This window comes from Chelonus insularis, unplaced genomic scaffold (genome assembly GCF_013357705.1).
Source record: "Chelonus insularis isolate UGA/USDA-ARS -01 unplaced genomic scaffold, ASM1335770v1 contig_404_pilon, whole genome shotgun sequence".
Taxonomy (NCBI): domain Eukaryota; kingdom Metazoa; phylum Arthropoda; class Insecta; order Hymenoptera; family Braconidae; genus Chelonus; species Chelonus insularis.
Window position 1 is genome coordinate 144,644 of NW_023276561.1, and position 18,183 is coordinate 162,826.

Consider the following 18,183-nt stretch of genomic DNA (forward strand, 5'->3'; position numbering starts at 1 on the left):
AGTAATTAGGTTATATTTCTTTTAATAAATTGTTTTATTAATTTGTGTTATTAATTTTTCCTCTCAGCATGATAAGACAAAGAATTATTTTTAAAATAATAAAATGACTAAATAAACTCATAATATAAAATGTATTTTACGTATTAACTAATTACTTATTTCCCAAAAAATGGTGGAAATTATTAACATACTGAGTGTAGAGGAGTGAAAAAAATATAAAAATTATTTTTCGAGCCATAGAGTTAAAACAGTTCTATTCATTATCAATGAACGAATGAATTTGCAAAATAACTTAATAAAAACATATCACATGTAAAGTTCGAAATTACATGAATTTTTTTCAATAGGACGCAAGTGATTTCTTAATTCTAATATTCATCATAGTGGCCTTGGGTTTTTGTTGTACTATAGGATTAAATTTATTACACTAGTTATTTGATCAATTAATTATACTCAGTAATGGAAGATTATTTTGTAATAAAATTCAATTATTCTTATTTCATTACATTTACTTTATCACGTAATTAATTTCTAAGTTTACGGAAAATACCCGAATTTTAGAGCGAGATCATTCAGTGACTTTTATTCATCTAATTCATGATAAATGACTTTACGAATAGTTATAACAATACAATTACAAATATTTGATTGATAAATACCGGAATAAATTGCATTAAATTTATCAGCTTGGACGTTTAATATAAGATATAAAAATGTTCATTCATACTACATTGGCGAGTTTGTTATTATCAACAAGAAAACAAAAATTTAGTCAGAGATTTTTTCATCATCAAAAATATTTTAAATGATAATTTTGATAATAGCTATTGTATTTAAATAACACATTGCAAAAAATATTTTTCTTTTCAAGAGATTAATTTTTATCATCATCATATTCGTGTTTTTAAACGTAATTGAAGTATTGTTTGTTTCTCTAAATGATAAAAACAAGTAGATAATTTTTGTTTTATTTTTAAAATAAAAATTTAATGTAATGTAGCGTTAATTGCACCTTAAAGCACTCCTGGTATAGATTCACAATCACTGATTAATATATTTTTGTTACCAATTATTAAATATCAATATAGATAAAATGATTTATCTATTGAAATTATGACTAAGAGTTTCATAAAGTGATTAAGCAGCTGACCAATGTTCCGATCGCCAAAGTAAAGTATACATATTATGTTTTAAATCCTCTGCCACTAAACAATCTAGTGGATAATCAGTATATCTTGAAATTAAGCTTCTATATCCTTGACCAACAGTTGCGAGTGCTAATTTCTTTTTGTCTGTCGATTTGAGAGCAATAATTTGGCACACTTTACCCTCAAATGGCCTAAAAACTGTAATTGGTCGTAATGAATTGCATTCTGCTACTGCTATACATCCCCATGTTGTTCCAATATATAGCTGATTCATGCACACTTCTAATGCAGTGACTTGGCATCTGTCTGTAGTCAAGTTTTCTTCAATAGAAATTGATTTAAGACTTTCTGAACATGGTACGAGCTTTGACATGTCTAGTTTATTTATTATTTGCCGAGTTTCTACATCCCATTGATAAACAATACAACCTGGATAAGTATATGAAAGTACTGAACTTTCAGCACTCAATAAATACGTTGCAAATAAATTTTTACTAGCTGTTTCATTTGTAAGATGAATTAACTCGCAAGTATCAACTAAATTACCATCTTTCAAAACATAAATTGTTACTTTTCCAAAACTTTGACCAGTCCATAATTCAATAATTCGTCTTCTTCGATAAACAACTGCCAAAGAATAAGTTCTAACATGATCTCGAATTTTAGTTTCTATTTCAGTTTTTTTCATTTGCGTAAAATTGTTTGATAAGAGATACAGTTTTCCACTATGTAAAGCAACAATAAATTGTTTTAGCTGTTCAAGATGCATCAAACTAACAACTTTAGACTCTCGATAATGGTCTGACTCTAGATTATAACTCCCCACACAACCAAAATTACTACCTAGATAAACATGTATTTGTCCTGCATTGTCTCCTATCCAGATATAGCCATCAACGCCACACATCGCGTAAGGAATAACGGGTGTCTCTATTCTTACATGTTGCAACCAGCCCTTTTCTGTTCCTAATAGCATGTCCACCTCGCCGTTATTATGTCCCAGCCATATCTCATCACCATTCACATTATCTTCTAAAGACCGTGATGTTGCAGTAATAGCTGTAACATGAGTTCTTTCAGTAAGAAGAGTAACATCAATCAAATGTGTGAATTCCGGAGCAGAAGCAATAGAAACTATTTGGCTAGCAGTTGGACGATCTTTTGGATTTTGTGCCCAACAAATCACCATTAAATCTAACAAATAACATGGATAAAGAGTTTCACGATAAGTCAGTGGTGGTCTGCCTCCTTCCAAAATACACTCTTTCACAGCTTCATGGCCTTCAAATGGCTGTCGCAAGGTAACAAGTTCATAGATAAACATTCCAAATGAAAAAGAATCAACCTTTTCAGTATATTCTTCTTCGCCGTTATATTTTATTATTTCTGGCGCCATAAATCCCTCAGTCCCTCCAAATCCTTTTGCTCCAGAAGGTAGAGTTAGCCTAGATATTCCATAGTCCGCTACTTTAACATGAACATTGTCAGGATAATCGCTGAAAGGCGCTGGCATTTGCCATACTAAAACATTTTCTGACTTTAAGTCTCTATAAATAACATGCTGTTGATGGAGATATTCTACTGCTTTTGCAACTTGAAGAATAATTGCTTGAAGAGTGTAAGGATCTAATTTAGCTCCAGAACGTCGATAATTCTTTAGAACATTATCTAATGCTCCTTCAGGTGCTAAATCTAATACAAGTGCTAATGGACTTATAACAATTCCAATTAGAGGTACAATATTGGCATGCCTCAAAGTTAATAAAATATTTAATTCCTGTCTTGCTGTGCAATACGCTTTGCAAGCATACTGAAGAGGATCACGATCCCATTTACTCTGAGCTGCTTTGTATGCTAAAACTGCTGATGGTTTCGAATTTGGTCCTGGTGGTACTGGTTGTAACATTTTCATTGCCACATCTATTTTAGTTGTATTTCCTGGTGCTTTACAAACTCCTTTGAAAACAAAACCAAAAGCTCCACGACCTAACATTCTGCCTCTTTTAATATCCTCTGACTTGATAAGATGTTTTGATCCTAAATCCATAAATATAATATCAGGTGCGACATGTGAGAGAGGAATATCCATATGTTTTGGACATGCAATTGTCTTGTTGCTATAAGCTGATAAAATACACTCTTCTACCATCCAAGAGTAAGCTAAAATTCCTTCAGGTTTCGAAAATTGTCGTATTACATCAGGATGACCTTCGAGAGATGGCATTCTGCTTGATGTTGAACTATCATACCCAACACCACTGTCACCATCAGATTTATAGCTATCTTGACTTTGTCTCTCATGATTCATATAATATTTAGGGTCATCTTCTGAATGATGCTCTTGATCACTTGTTTCACCTTCGAAATCTCCGTTATTTAAAAGACAACGTGGACATGGGATTAAACGAGTTACAAGTAATTTTCCTTCTGAAGTATGAACAAATCGAGTTCCTAATGTTGGATACCAATCCTCCAATAAAATATCAATATGATCGACAATAAGAGCTAATAGTTGAGGCATACTTTCTGGTCGAGGTTCGACGACTATTGCTTGATAACCAATTGGATCATCTGAAGTATCTGACATGATTGGCTGTTTAACAACTAATGTATCAATTGGAAACCATATTTCAAGTATTGCTGAATTTTTTAAATCAACTGTACACCATATTCCATCTTGTTTCAATTTGAATTTAAACTGTCTATAATCGTAAGGTGTATTTTTTAAATTATAATTGATTTCTTTTAATCTCAATAATGTTATTCCAGCATAACGAAGTTCAAGTCCTGTTTGCCATAGTACCCATTCAGCATTAGTTTCCATAAGATTAGCAAAAATATTATCATCAACAATATCTTTAAAGGGAGTTAAAAATGACATGACAATTTCAACAATTGTATCGTCTGCCAGAATCCTTGTTATTAATCGTGACCAAAATCCACTTGGAAAATAAGACATAAGTAATAATCTTGTTACTGAACAATCAGGTTGAGGTCTTGATGTTAAAGGATATTGTAGTTTTCCTTTATCACCTGCAACAGAAGGTGATTGAATAGGAGAAGTTATTTTTTTAGATCTAATATGCCACCCTCGATTTTTAACAGGAATTTTAACTAATAGATTATTACGTAAAATATCTTCTTCAGTTGGTAGCAAAGAAGGTATCAAAAGTGTTCGATAATCCCAAGTAAGAGCTACTTCAAATTTATTGAGTAAACTAACAATGTAACCTTGTGTATCAGTTGAAGAAATTGTAGATGATTTAAAAACATGTTGAATATCATCTAATTTCATAATTCCGCATCTTGCAAAAGGATTTATTTCTCGAATTGTCACTACATGAGCTAGCATATCACAAAGCCATTGAGGATCTAAAAAGTATAAATCCCGCAACGTTGCATCATCATAATGAAGGATTATTCCATTTTCATGAAGAAATAGGGTAGCTTGATGTAATTCTGCAGGATCACGGAATGATCTGTGAAGTTTTTGAAGCTCATTATTAACGGCTGCATAGTACTGATCAGCTTTAAGAACTGGATCAGCACCTGACAATTTTCTATCATGAGCTAATTGAACCACAACGTCCTCTAAAGCTAAATAACTAGCTGGTACACGTTGTTCTAATAATAACTCTTTACTTCCTGGTGACCTTAAACTAAATACTACGTCATAAATGAGATTACAAAGCATTTTAATATTATGTTTTGTTTTACAACTGATTTCTATAGTCTCCATTACTTTAGGAAGTCCACATTTTTCAGCATCAACGACATTAATGAATTTTTCACGAATGTATTGCTGAAGAGCTTCACTTTGTTCATAAGAAATGTCGTAATGAGTCCCAACAATAATTACTGGTGAATTGGGAGCTCGACTCTGAATGTTTACAAGCCATTGAAAAATTTCACTTACTCCTTTAAAGCCGTCAGTTATTCTCCATACAACAATATATAAACTTCGTTTAGAGAGAAAGTACTGGTGTGTTGCATAATATTCCTTTTGTCCACCAAAGTCCCATGTTCTAAAGTAAACAGGTCCATGCGATGATTGACCACGCACTTTTTTTTCATAAATCCAATCACCAATGTCTACTCCAACTGTTGAAATGGTCGTACCTCTAGCAGTCTTAGTATTAATATTTTTATTGCCCATTCGTTTGGCCCAATGTTCAGAGGCTTTCTTTTTATTTGGTACTTCACCCTCCTGTCGAAGTTGTTCAAGTAAACTCGTCTTTCCAATACCTTGAATGCCAACAATCATGAGTTTCATTCTTGCATAAGGTTTTGCATCTTCTAATACTGATTTTAAATAACCAACGACATCCATAGTTTTATATTTTTTTGATTCAATCATTGATTTAAGTGGTTCTTGTAGTTTACAACCTTGTGTGTTTAAATTCCATAATCGTGATAAAAGACCCATTTGTGGAGGTAGCTCGATAATCTCGCTATTTCCACTGATATTTAATACTGACAAATTACTTAACTCATAAATATTTTGTGGAATTTCTTTCAATTGGTTATTACTAACGTCTAACATACTGACATTAGGAAAAAGAAGATAAAGTTTGGAGCCAGAATAAGTAATTTTGGTATCTCTATCAATATTTTCTTCTTCAAAACTCGAAGATTCACCATCATCAACTGAAGTAAGTTGAATTCGAGTGAGTAAATTATTTGCTAATACTAAAGTTCGTAAATTTTCAAGCCTCAAATGTCTTCGATGAGTGCAGACCGACATAAGAACAACATCTCTCAATGAAGTAGCAGTCTGTCTATTGTTGGGTACCATAGAAGACTGAATATTAGTGGCAGGAGAATAACAAGCTGTTGTAGCTTGTTCCATTACATCGGCGCCGTCCACTTGTGGTAAACTAGGCCAGCAAGAAATTTGATTATTTGATAGATCAAGCTGTTTCAAACTAGTTGGGTATGAAGTTATATGACTCATTGAACGTAGAGAATTGTAAGCCATATTAAGTCGGACAAGATTTACAGCTAGGCAAGGTAAAGCTACAGGTATACTTGTGAATAAATTGTGTGCTAAGTTGAGTGAAGTCAATACAGAACGGGTTCCTGGTTCCGTATCATCGGATATTTTCTCAGTCACTTGAACAGATTCTGTCCAAACGTGCGGTCTTTCCAATTCAATGACCTGAGCATTGGCCAATTTTATGAAAGAATCAAATTCAACTGAATCATCATGAGGGATACCAATTTGTGAAGTTATACTTCGACTACTTGGACTACTACTGAGAACATCATCTCTTTGTAATTTTCTTGAAATGTTCTGTGATACTTGACTAGGCAAATCTTTTAAAAGATTAAATGAAGCATTCAATTCTTTTAATTTAGGAGCATGCCAAAGATTATCCGGTAGACATTGTAATTTGTTATTAGACACATCCATGATTTCCAATGCTGGTAGATTCATCAAAAAATTGGGCAGCTGTTCTAAACGATTGTCTTGTAAATAAATTTCTTCCAGAACAGGACATAATTTGTCTCGTGGACTGCTTGGTTCAGCTGTAAGAGTATCTATTTTATTCTGTGCCATATTAAGGTATTTTAAACTTTGAAGATAAAAAACCATTGAAGGAATAGTTGTTATTGAATTATGAGAAATATCTATCCTTGTAATAGCATAGAGTGCAAGATCATTATTTTTCACGCTAAGTTTTTTATTTACATGGAGTACAGCATCAATAAGCCATTGACCACGTATTTGAGACAATCGGCATTGTTGATTATGCCAATTGATCATCGTTGGAGTGTTAGGAAATAAAGAAGGATAAGTAACATTTCCAAAACTAGATAGTGCAGAAAAATGTGATGTTTGTGTACCTTCTGTCATTGCTTTTTTATTTATTTTATATTCAGGATCAGGATGAGCTTTGATTGAAAGCAATTTAGCTGTTAAAACTTCATCACGATTTTGAGCAGCAATTTTTAATGCCCTACATTCATTATCAATTGCACCATGTTTAAGTAATAAATCAGCTATCTTAATATCTCGATTATAAGAAGCTATTGTTAAAACGGTAGAAGTGCTTCCTTCACCATCAGAATTATCAATCACTTTGATAGGTAAATTAGGATTAGCTCCAGCTTGAAGTAATATAGCAACAACGTCAGTGTGGCCTGCTTTAACAGCAGCATGAAGTGCTGTCTCTGTATTATTATTACAATAAATATCTAAATTTAATGGACATATTGTATTTTCATCTTTTTTATCACCAGCTTTACTACGAAAATTGAGACTTGACATGAGTTTTTGAATCCCACTTGAAATTCTACGCTTGGACACGGCTACTGGTTGATTAGTTCCAACCTCTTCATTTTTTATTTTTCTTGATTTCACTCGATAATTCAACAAGGATTCTACTATTTTTATATTACCAAGCATACTCACAATGTATAAAACATTTTGGCCCGTTACATCCTGAGTATTAATGTCGAAAGGTAGTTCATATTCTAACTCACCGGACGGATCTTTGAAACGTTGATTAAGATGTGAAGGATATTCAAATTTGAGCAAGAAATCTACAATAGCAGAATGACCATTAATAGCCGCAGCATGTATTGGCAACCATCGTTCCACTGTTAATGATTGAACTTGTTTAGGAAAATGACGAAGTAATAGATCAACAATTTCTAGTTTTCCATTATAACAAGCAATGTATAAAGGACAGTATTTAGTAACAGGATGACTTCGACAATCAGCGCCATGATCTAATAGTAGCCTTACAATATCCTTATGGCCCATTTCACAAGCAATAAATAAAAGAGTATTAGCACCGTTTGGAGCCATATTAATAATATACTCTAAATGATCTAAAGTAGTTTGAATAATATTTCTAGCTGCCACAGTATCACCTTGCATGCAAGCAGCTCTTAAAGATGCATGAGTTGCTAGCTTTGCTAATTCATATTTTTCAGCTGCTTTTTGTAATAAATTTACACATTCACTATCATCATTTTTTTTGGCAATGTCTAACGGAGTTAATCCATTATCATCACTGATTTTTAAATCTACGTTAAATTCCAACATTTTTTGAATATTTCCACTATGTCCATGATCAGTACAAACGTGAAGAGGTGTTCTGTGTTGACCTCGAGGACCACATTGTATGTTAGCATTAGCTCCTGTTGCTAATAAGACTCCTAAGCACCTTGAATTCTCAGTTATTGCAGCTGCATGTAAAGGTGCTCGGCCCCAGGAATCTTGACTATTGATATATTGAGCATGCTCACCTCTTAAAAGATCTTCTAAAAGTTCTGCATTATCCCACAGTGCAGCTTGATGTAGTAAACGACCAGGAAAGTCTTCATCTACTGGAGTATAATCTTCCATAACGGTATTCTAAACAACCGACAATAACAATAAATACTGTCATTCTAAACCAGAACTATGATATAATAATTAACAATTGAAATTCATAAAACACTTACTGTTTAATTGTTTACTTGAAAATCAATGAAATTGTTGTTTATTTCATGATTTATTATTCAAAATTTCATGTAATATCTTGATAATTCGATTTATTTTTTATCAGTAATTCACAGAAGCAGTATAATCTCTTCTTATTATATTTATCAGTGAAAATCATTTCTATTTCAACACTCTCATTAGCTATTCAATGATTAAAATTTTTTTGAATACAATTATTTTACTGAAAGCTCCAATCTAACCTCAAATAATCCTAGAGAATGACTTGTCATTCATCCTTGGCTATAAAAATTAGTTAAAAAATTAAATAATTATTACATTTAATAAAAAAATTTAATTTATAATAAATCTATAATTACTTATGAATTGTTTTAATTATTTCGCGCGATATCAAGATTCCATTTTGTAAATGACACTTTTGACAGTAGTCCACAATTGTGCACAGAAGACTACAGTATCGACAATTCATGCGTACAGTAGCTATTACACTCCCATTACACATTGAGTAGTAAATAAAATCAATTCTATGAAAAATTGAAAACAGAATGAATGCACGTGATGATGTAATTTAATTTCCTCCCCATCATAGGGCACAGCTAGATCTAAATCATTAAATTACTGATATTTGTAGTGTTATCATTCCACTGAATCGTATTATAATTTTGTTAGTATATTAAAATATTATTCTATAAAACATTAATTATAAATATTTCTTATAGAAAAATTTCTGAATGTTTATTCATTAAATTAATCTCTTATACTAAACTCTATTTTGTTTTCAATGAATGATCACTCACTGAACTTGTCGATCAACCGGAAAATATATGGATTTGATTTCTCACATGTATCGTATTACGTTTTTCTATGATTACATAAAATTTTTATTCTTAGGTTTCAAGGAAAAGCTTTTTATATGAAATATGATGATTATTATTATCATTACAAAATTATTAATTTTATTATTAAAATGAAAAACGTAATTTTTAAATTACTTAATGATTTTACTTAATTGTACTTATTTTTCTGGTTGACCAGTTTCAATATTTAAAGCTCGTGCTAAATTACGTGCTGCTGATAGCCTGAATATTTCAGTTTTATCATGAAAAGCCGGATCATCACCGTGTTCTTCAACAGATCGCATCAACAAAAATGTATCTTTACTAGATAACAAAATATCTTCGGCTTCTAATAGAGGTATAGCGTCTGTCAATAAAATTGGCCAGAAACTAAAAAAAAAGTTCAACAGAAAATTGTATTCCATATGTATATAATCTTAAACTTTATAATTTTAATTTACTTACTATTTGGGAGTTAAATTAGATGTTATAAGAGATATTAATAACTGAGCAGCTTCACTGAATTCTTCCATAACATACATTTGATGAAATTCACAATATTTCCCCAAGAATGTAAGTCGATCACTAGTTAACATGTAAGCACCTAAATTCTCTAGAAGATCTTCGCATTGTAAAATACCTTCTTCTGCATATTGTTTGAGAAACTGATCGGCAATATAAGTTGCAAATGCACCATCTTGTGCTTTAATAGCCCAAGCTAATGCATTACCTAATCTACCTCTCCTTATACTCTTAATGCCTTGAATTTTACAAATGCTCGTTACTAAAAGAAAATATTTAATAAAAAATTATTATTATTATAACATAAATAAAATAATTGAAATATTTTTATGGTACCATCAACTCACCGACATTTGTTAAATTATTGTTACGAGCAATATCAATAATTTTATTAATTTTTGCTTCATTATTTAACGGTATCGATTGGAGTAAGATTTCTAATCGAGCTATACCTTGAGTAGGACATTGTTCCAAGTAGCTTGCACCACATTGCCAAAGAGATGAGTGTCCAAATAATGTACTTCCGTACTCTAAGAGAAGCGATTCATGAAGCTTATCAGTAACACTGAAATTAAAAAATATTCAGTAAATTTTTATCAAATAAAAAAATAATAAATTAATGAAATAAAATACTTTGTTTGATCTTCATCCATAATATTAAGTTTTTCACAATTATAAAGTAAGTCAGTAAGATGCGCAGCAAACCATCCACTATCATTCATGTGTTGTATTTGTTCAATAACTTTATACATTTCATTCTCCATTAAGGCAAGAATAATATGATCCAAGTGCCTTCCAGCTTGCCATCTTTCTGCGATATTATTTGCATGACGAGCAAGTTCTGCTTGTTTACAACACGGTGATGAATAAAGTAACTTAGCTGCTACAAGTTCATACCAAGCTTCAGTATATTTAGAAAAATCCCAGAGAATTCCTTCTTCACCAGCAAACAACTAAAATATCTTTTAATTTAATATGAGCTGAATAAAAAGTTATATTCTATTCAATTATAATTACCCGCATTAATTCCTCTAAATTATGATCAATCATAAATGTTTTATATTCCAAATTAGAAGCTAAATCCATTTGCCAATGTTTCCATCGCATTGTAAATTCATTAACGGAGTAACCACCATAAACATTATATACAGGCATTGTTTTAAGAATATTATCAGCAGTTACAAATGCTGGATGATCTGCTTTGGTATGATATGATAAAAGAGATCGAACTATTTCAAGTTTGCCATGTAATGCACATCCTATCACAGCTTCCCAATAATTCATATTTTCTAATTCCGCTCCAATTGACTTTTTTGCTAAAATTTTCATGGCCATTAATTCTCGTGATGGAAAATGAAATCGTACCCATTCTAATAATTGAGGAAGAACAACATCTCCTATAAAATTATCGTTTAAATAATTAATAAATTAATCATACATTTATTTAGTTCATAATGATAATCACTTATTTACCTGGAAGAGTATCAACATATAAAATTTCTGTTAAATGCCATATACACTCTATATTATAAAAAATAGTTAAAAAATTTTCCAAAGTTGTTTTTTCATCTTTTTCTGCTTTTTCTGCAGCATCTTGAATACTTTCAACACAAGCTCGTAAAATTGACCTGTATTGTTTACTATGCTTTATTAATTCAGGTCGTACTTCATCTGAATTGGATTTTTGAATTTTTCTAATCGAAAGAAAAACTCCATTGCTTTCATTTACTAATTTTCGAAGAATAGGAGAAAACAATATTATTTCTGGTCCAAGAAAATGTACTCGTGTATCACAAGGAAAGAAACTACTTTTTTTATCTACAAATAAAAAATTATATAAATACATCCTTAATAGATTGTAATAAATTTATACATCATCACAAACCTCCAGAATAGACATTAACATGTTTGTATGCAATTATTCCTAATTTATTGCCAGTTTTCCAAGTAGCAGAAATTCCTGCTCGCCTACAAAGATCATCAGGTATTCCCTATTGAAAAAATCAAGAAAATAATTTATAATTAACTTAATTAAAGAGTATACAATAAATAAATTATTATATCCATAAAATACCGGCTTAATTTAGAGGTTAAAAATAATAATTTACTAGAAAATTTTTTAAGACTTACGATTAACTGTGGATTATCTTCGTCACCCATTATTCTACAAAACAAAATTTCATAAATGTACGTAATTTATTCAATAAAGAATACTACTTATAATAAAAATCATAAAAAAAATCAACAAATACACAGTAAATCAATTTTCATTACCGCCAAAACGGTAAACTGTTTCTGATCTCAAACTTCAGATCTTCAATTTAGAACTCATGAAAACTCGCTCTTATACAGCTGGCTTGATCTTCCAAACAGAACAACAGCGTACGAAAAGTACGCAATTTCTTTAAAAATGCTGTCACCAGCTATCATTGCCCGTAAGGAATTAAACTATGTAGTATTTATTAATTAATAGTAAATGATCTTAATTACATATAAATATTTGAATATTAATTACGTGACATGTATCAAACATAATAATTAACCTCTTCCATGTCTTATGATACATATTTATTTTGATTGCAATTATATAACTGCTTAAAATATCAATTAATGCGCAAATTGGATTAAAAATTACACATAAAAATTTAATTTTTTTTTTCAGGTAATCTGGGGCATAGCTTCAAGAATGTTATTAAGAATGACACTTTGTTACCTGCATTAACACAGATTCGTGATGCATCCACTGAAACTTCTAAAGGACAAGCATCTAGTGTTGTAGCAAAAGAAAAACAACCTTACAGTCCTTTTACTCCAAGTAATAAAGCAGAATACGCACTAGCTCGTGTTGATGATTTGTTGAATTGGGGTCGAAAGGGGTCAATATGGCCTTTAACATTTGGATTAGCTTGTTGTGCTGTTGAGATGATGCACATTGCAGCACCTAGATATGATATGGATCGATATGGAGTAGTATTCAGAGCATCTCCACGACAAGCAGATGTAATTATTGTTGCTGGAACACTTACAAATAAAATGGCTCCTGCTTTAAGAAAAGTTTATGATCAAATGCCTGAACCTCGATGGGTGATTTCAATGGGAAGTTGCGCAAATGGTGGTGGATATTATCATTATAGTTACTCAGTAGTCAGAGGTTGTGATAGAGTAATACCCGTGGACATTTACGTACCTGGTAAATATTTCAAAAATAGTAGATTCTTAAAATAATTGATTAATTTTTGTTTATATAATAATAAAATAATTAAAAATGTACTTCACAGGTTGTCCTCCAACAGCAGAAGCTTTAATGTATGGAATTCTTCAGCTTCAGAAAAAAATAAAACGTATGCAAACAGCACAAGCATGGTATAGAACATAAAAAACTGTATGATAATAAATCTTATATTTGTAGTCAAAATATATGTGTAATTGCAACTTTAACATATTTTTTCCGATACGCAATTATAGATTTGTAATTATTTATTTCAATTTTTGAGAGACAAGTACTCAAAGATGTATAGAAGTTAATAAAAATACTTTAAGTTGATCATTGAAAACAATTTTCTATTCTAAGTTAAAGAATAAAAATTATATTCTCTTTCTTTTTTATTTTAAAAAATACATATATTTGTGATAAAACAGCCTGTACAAGATTAATAAATCAGGAACTACGAATTTCATAGAACATTCATACATTCAATTTAATTTTGAAATTAAAAAAAAATGAATTCCTTATATTAGACTAGCATTCATTAATCGCATTCTCACATCTAACTATTTTCACATTAAGGCCCCTTAGACGTAAAAATTGCGTCAGGCTATATAATTACGTTTTTACCCTCTTATTATATATTGTTATTAACTATTTTACTTCTATAACTTAAAATTATTATTTGCTTAAATTTGATTTACAGAGTATTCATTTCAGTATAGAGAGATCAGTACTAAAATTTAGTACTAAAATTATTCGTTCCGTCATTAGAATTTATTTTAAAAAATGACTTTACTGAAATGACTCATAATATACTCTGTTTATAATAAAAATTCATTTGAATCATATTCATCTTTCGATCGTCAGCACGTACATTCGACTATAATCAAATTTGTACCATTGAAATATAGTGAATCGTTTAATTTTATACATTTTGTACGTTCATTAAAATTTGAATTTTTTTTTTTAATAATAAATAATACAAAGAAACTGCCTGTTTACCTTTTTTCAACTAGAAAATTCAATACGAAATTTAAGTAGATCCACAGTTAAAGTATTTTTGCGAATTATAGAATAGCCCGCGAGGTAGAAGGCGGAGGATTGGCAGAAATCGGTGGTATAGGTCCTTGTATCCATTGTATTAAAGTATGTTCAGGCATTTGCGTGCTTTGAAAATGATCTTTCAAGAGTGTTTGAGAAAAGTTTAGATGCATTTGATAAAATTCCGTTTCATGATTATGATCACCATTTTTGCTGTACAAATCTATTAAAACAAAAATCAATTAATGTATCAATTATCAAATCTAATGGTTGTTTTTTTTTTAATATTGCAAATAAATAAAAAAAAGTACCTTTGAGTATCGCTGTAGCCCATAATTGCACATGAACGTCTGGAATCTTAGATGCTAATTGATTAGCTGGTGTGACCATATTCATAGACTCTCTTTCATTACCAAGAGATAGGAAAATATGACCTAAAAGAACTAAGCTACATGATGTGAGTCTGTTTAGATCTTCAGCATTTGCCATTTTCAACGTTTCTCTAAGATATCTTTTTGCCTCATTGTATCTTGCTCCAAAAAATGCTTGAAGTCCTTGTACATAATAAGCAGCTGCCTGTAATGAATGTGGTTGCAAGGAATCTGGATTAATTCGGTCCATAAGTTCACCAAGTTCTTTATCTCGTTTACTCCTTAAATACACTATCGCGAGATTAAGATTAGCGAAAGTACAAAGTTCCTTTTCTGACGAGGTTCGAAGTGTTGCGAGAAATTGAGCTTCAGCTGATTCCATACAATTCATAGACATTGCATAGAGTCCTAGTAGCGTATGAAGTTGTGCTTCATGACTTTTAAGAAGTTTTGGATATGGCCTACACAATTGGCACGCTTGTGCAATTTCTGCAAGAGCTGTAGTTTTATTTCCCATAACCAATCGACACATCACTATGTGTTCTAATAACATAAGTTGAAATATCGAAAGAATTGGTTTATTATCAGTACTTTTAAGCTTCTCAATTTGTGAGAGAGCTTTATCTGTATATTTTTGCGCTTTTTCCATATATCCAGCTTGCATTGAATGCATCACCGTAACAAGATAAACTAAAATATACAAATGTTCCTTTGGCATCCATATAAACATATCACCGCTATTTGATCCCGTAACTACTTCATCTGATGGCCAACTAGGTGACATTATCGTTTGTATACTTTGTTGTAATTGTTTTAAAACAGATTTTACGCTTTTTACTTGGCCCGCCATTAAAAAATAACACACTTGAAGAACCAATAAATATACTCTAAGATATTCCTTTTGAAAATGATTTCCTTCCCAGCTTTCAACATGACGGCTTGCTGTGTTAAACAGCGGATGTACTTCCGTGAATTTTTTTTCAATCAGCAACAACATACACCGACTTAATATAAATAATACTTTAGTATAGTTTGCATTGTTCACTTGTGCATAATCACTACCGATTTCTAATAAACTATTTGCAACACTAATATTTTTTTCCGATGCATGTATTTGCTGAAAATTAACACATTATTTATTTAGTTTGATTTTACGTCAAAAGTTTAATGCTCCATAATTTATATATATATATATTTTAAAACTTACTGCCAATTGAAAAATAAGTCTGCAATGCCAGTACACATGATGTTGAGATACTTCAATAGCTTTTATGAGTATTTTTTTACAAATGTTTGTATCATTTTGTTCATACAATTCAGCTACAACGCTAGCAGCCTCAAACTTAACATCATCAAAAGTTTGAATATTTTGACTTAACCCCCACTAAAAGAAAATGACAACATTAATTGACAGATAATAGTACTAAAAAGTTGATAAAATTAATTTGAAAATTTTTTGTAGGTTAGGATTATTTTGATTAATTAAAACAATAATATTATAAATAGGTTCAATAAAAATCAATAATAAGTCAATAATATGATAAGAAAAACATAAAAACTCACTGCTTGCTCCAGATGAGAACGTGCAAGATCAGTATTTTTTGTGTGCGTTAGAAGAATGTTACCAAGTTGAAGATGTGTTCTAGCTTCTACTTTTGGAGGCGGTTTAAAATGAAAAACTGCTTGGAGACATTGGATACAGGCTTTGATATTTGGTGGATTTGACGTTCGAAAATTTTCAGCTAATCCCAATAATGAAAGATACCAAGCGTCCTGTTGTGACGCCATTTTGACATTTCTCGTTTAGGTTCAGAACAAGACAATCACAGATATGCACTGTGTTGTAATACTCAAGAATTATCCAATTAAATTTAGTAAATCTAAAGACTTTCTTTGAAATATTATAACTTTGATTTATTATTTAAACAATTAACCACATTTGAAAATATTTTTTAACACTTATTTTTCCATGGAAACCGCGTTATTGCGTAATATTTACGATTTTATGAACAGATATTCAACAGGAATACCAATTCGATCAGAGTTTTGTTCAGCAGTTGGTATGCCTTACAGATTCGAATGCGCGGGAAATTCAAATCACTTTATCTAACTGCATCGAATTTTTCTTTTAGATTAAGTCATTCCCACTCTTTGGAAAAGTCACACTGATGGATCAGAAATTACTTCACCTACTAACCAGTAACTAGTTGCAATCACAAGTACTTCATAGACAGTTGAAGAAGTGATTTATCATGATTCTCTATGAGAACAAAATCATATTATTCTATTTATTAATCTCAGTGTTAAAATATTCTGTCAGTACAAATACTAGGGAAAAAGGAACAAATACTCTTGAAAAATTAGTTAAAATATTTTCTGAACCTGGAGCATTTAAACGTGTCAATGAAATTCTAGGAGAAAATACAATAGAAGGATCTTCATCATCATGTCCAACTGGAGAAGAGGGTCTTGATTGTAGAAGAAATGAAGCTCGGAGATCTGCTGATTGTCCTACTGGTAATACAATGCATAATATGTAAATATGATTTATTTCACAAGTGCAACATTGTATACTTCAATATAGCTATGGATACAAAAATGTTAGTGCTTCCTGTAATTAATAGAAGCGTGACTCTTCGTGTCATACAATGTTTTTTGTCCTTGACAGTAGCCACTCCCCCAGCAACTTTGTCAGTTAAATCCTGCTCTCATTAAAAATAAATAAATAAATAACAATGAATTATTATTCTCAATGTAATTCAATCTAGCTATTAATAAAGAATCTATGAAGGCGTACAGATGTAGTATTCTTTATATCAAATATTTATCTCCATTGCTAATTATGTCATTGATTTAACTTGCTATACTTAAATTTAAAATCATACTGTTCTACTGATGAATAATAATGATAACAATAAATTTTTTTCCAGGTGATTGCTATTGTTATAATTGTGCAGTAGCAGGTCCTGAATTATGGGCAGCTTGTTGTCGTGAAAGCTCCAAATGTTGCTCTCATCTAGCTGCTGCTTGTCGTAATTGTGATCATCCTACACTTTTCCCATTTTGTACAAAGCATTTTAAAAAATGCCTGAATGAGAATAATTAAAAAATATTATCTACAGAACGTATTCTATCTACAAAACTATGGACCAGTATTAAGAGAGAAATTTCATGAAAAAAAAAAGTCGTAAACTTCATGAAATAATGTCGAAAGCCCAATGTTGAATTAATGTCATTACGCAACAACGTATTCTGGATTTCTATATATGTTTGCACCATCTTGTTTGACTGGTACCCTGGAAATTTCACTTACTCGCATGACAACATATTTGCATTAATTAATATTTATGGAAAATGAAATTTTACATCTTAAGTACAATTATTGACAAGCTTTATTTTTTTTCCATGAATTTTTTCGTTTGTTTTGTAACATTCAATGATTCATCTGCTAATACTAGCAAATAAATAAATCAAGGGGGAGGCAAAAAAATTTTCACACTGATCATTCATGCTATTAAGATGTTTTTAAATAATGTAATTTTTAATTTATTCAAATGTAAATTAATTTTGTTTTTTGTTTTTGTCAGTGTTTACCAAAAATTAT

The 18,183-nt window shown here is 30.8% G+C and overlaps 5 protein-coding genes across 5 annotated transcripts; 2 read left to right on the top strand and 3 right to left on the bottom strand.

Annotated features, from left to right (window-relative positions):
* Nucleotides 1–68: 68 nt before the first annotated feature.
* Lrrk (Leucine-rich repeat kinase) lies at nt 69–9,592 on the bottom strand. Its single transcript, XM_035086950.1, has 3 exons — nt 8,961–9,592; nt 8,604–8,883; nt 69–8,514 (listed from the first exon to the last, which is right to left on the bottom strand). The coding sequence occupies exon 3, from the start codon at nt 8,503–8,505 to the stop codon at nt 1,138–1,140; it is 7,368 nt and encodes a 2,455-aa protein (XP_034942841.1). The 5' UTR covers nt 8,506–8,514; nt 8,604–8,883; nt 8,961–9,592; the 3' UTR covers nt 69–1,137.
* Nucleotides 9,593–9,616: 24 nt separating this feature from the next.
* On the bottom strand, nt 9,617–12,119 carry Nup75 (nuclear pore complex protein Nup75). Its single transcript, XM_035086788.1, has 9 exons — nt 12,090–12,119; nt 11,845–11,950; nt 11,562–11,777; nt 11,433–11,480; nt 10,977–11,356; nt 10,593–10,912; nt 10,412–10,524; nt 9,903–10,221; nt 9,617–9,827 (listed from the first exon to the last, which is right to left on the bottom strand). Exons 1-9 carry the CDS (start codon nt 12,117–12,119, stop codon nt 9,617–9,619), a joined length of 1,743 nt encoding a protein of 580 aa, XP_034942679.1.
* A 116-nt stretch (nt 12,120–12,235) lies between these two features.
* LOC118069079 (NADH-quinone oxidoreductase subunit B 2-like) lies at nt 12,236–13,503 on the top strand. Its single transcript, XM_035086952.1, has 3 exons — nt 12,236–12,394; nt 12,622–13,149; nt 13,238–13,503. Exons 1-3 carry the CDS (start codon nt 12,370–12,372, stop codon nt 13,333–13,335), a joined length of 651 nt encoding a protein of 216 aa, XP_034942843.1. The 5' UTR covers nt 12,236–12,369; the 3' UTR covers nt 13,336–13,503.
* A 75-nt stretch (nt 13,504–13,578) lies between these two features.
* Nucleotides 13,579–16,618, bottom strand: Mau2 (Mau2 sister chromatid cohesion factor). The gene is made up of 4 exons (XM_035086951.1): nt 16,143–16,618; nt 15,787–15,963; nt 14,520–15,696; nt 13,579–14,431 (listed from the first exon to the last, which is right to left on the bottom strand). The coding sequence occupies exons 1-4, from the start codon at nt 16,365–16,367 to the stop codon at nt 14,235–14,237; spliced, it is 1,776 nt and encodes a 591-aa protein (XP_034942842.1). The 5' UTR covers nt 16,368–16,618; the 3' UTR covers nt 13,579–14,234.
* Nucleotides 16,619–16,755: 137 nt separating this feature from the next.
* Nucleotides 16,756–18,155, top strand: LOC118069014 (uncharacterized). The gene is made up of 2 exons (XM_035086822.1): nt 16,756–17,096; nt 17,510–18,155. Exons 1-2 carry the CDS (start codon nt 16,832–16,834, stop codon nt 17,683–17,685), a joined length of 441 nt encoding a protein of 146 aa, XP_034942713.1. The 5' UTR covers nt 16,756–16,831; the 3' UTR covers nt 17,686–18,155.
* Nucleotides 18,156–18,183: the final 28 nt, after the last annotated feature.

What these genes read in the sequence shown, in the direction of transcription:
- Lrrk (XM_035086950.1), bottom strand. Translation starts at nt 8,505, where the DNA reads ATGGAAGATTATACTCCAGTAGATGAAGACTTTCCTGGTCGTTTACTA.
- Nup75 (XM_035086788.1), bottom strand. Translation starts at nt 12,119, where the DNA reads ATGGGTGACGAAGATAATCCACAGTTAATC. An exon ending in TTTACGAGCTTGTGTTGAAA is followed by an intron (nt 11,481 to 11,561) that starts GTATTCAAGATG and finishes TTTATAATATAG; the next exon opens with AGTGTATATGGCATTTAACA. An exon ending in ATTTAGAGGAATTAATGCGG is followed by an intron (nt 10,913 to 10,976) that starts GTAATTATAATT and finishes AAGATATTTTAG; the next exon opens with TTGTTTGCTGGTGAAGAAGG.
- LOC118069079 (XM_035086952.1), top strand. Translation starts at nt 12,370, where the DNA reads ATGCTGTCACCAGCTATCATTGCCC. An exon ending in GTCACCAGCTATCATTGCCC is followed by an intron (nt 12,395 to 12,621) that starts GTAAGGAATTAA and finishes TTTTTTTTTCAG; the next exon opens with GTAATCTGGGGCATAGCTTC. An exon ending in CGTGGACATTTACGTACCTG is followed by an intron (nt 13,150 to 13,237) that starts GTAAATATTTCA and finishes TGTACTTCACAG; the next exon opens with GTTGTCCTCCAACAGCAGAA.
- Mau2 (XM_035086951.1), bottom strand. Translation starts at nt 16,367, where the DNA reads ATGGCGTCACAACAGGACGCTTGGTATCTTTCATTATTGGGATTAGCT. An exon ending in GTTCTCATCTGGAGCAAGCA is followed by an intron (nt 15,964 to 16,142) that starts GTGAGTTTTTAT and finishes ATTTTCTTTTAG; the next exon opens with TGGGGGTTAAGTCAAAATAT. An exon ending in GACTTATTTTTCAATTGGCA is followed by an intron (nt 15,697 to 15,786) that starts GTAAGTTTTAAA and finishes GTTAATTTTCAG; the next exon opens with CAAATACATGCATCGGAAAA.
- LOC118069014 (XM_035086822.1), top strand. Translation starts at nt 16,832, where the DNA reads ATGATTCTCTATGAGAACAAAATCATATTATTCTATTTATTAATCTCA. An exon ending in ATCTGCTGATTGTCCTACTG is followed by an intron (nt 17,097 to 17,509) that starts GTAATACAATGC and finishes ATTTTTTTCCAG; the next exon opens with GTGATTGCTATTGTTATAAT.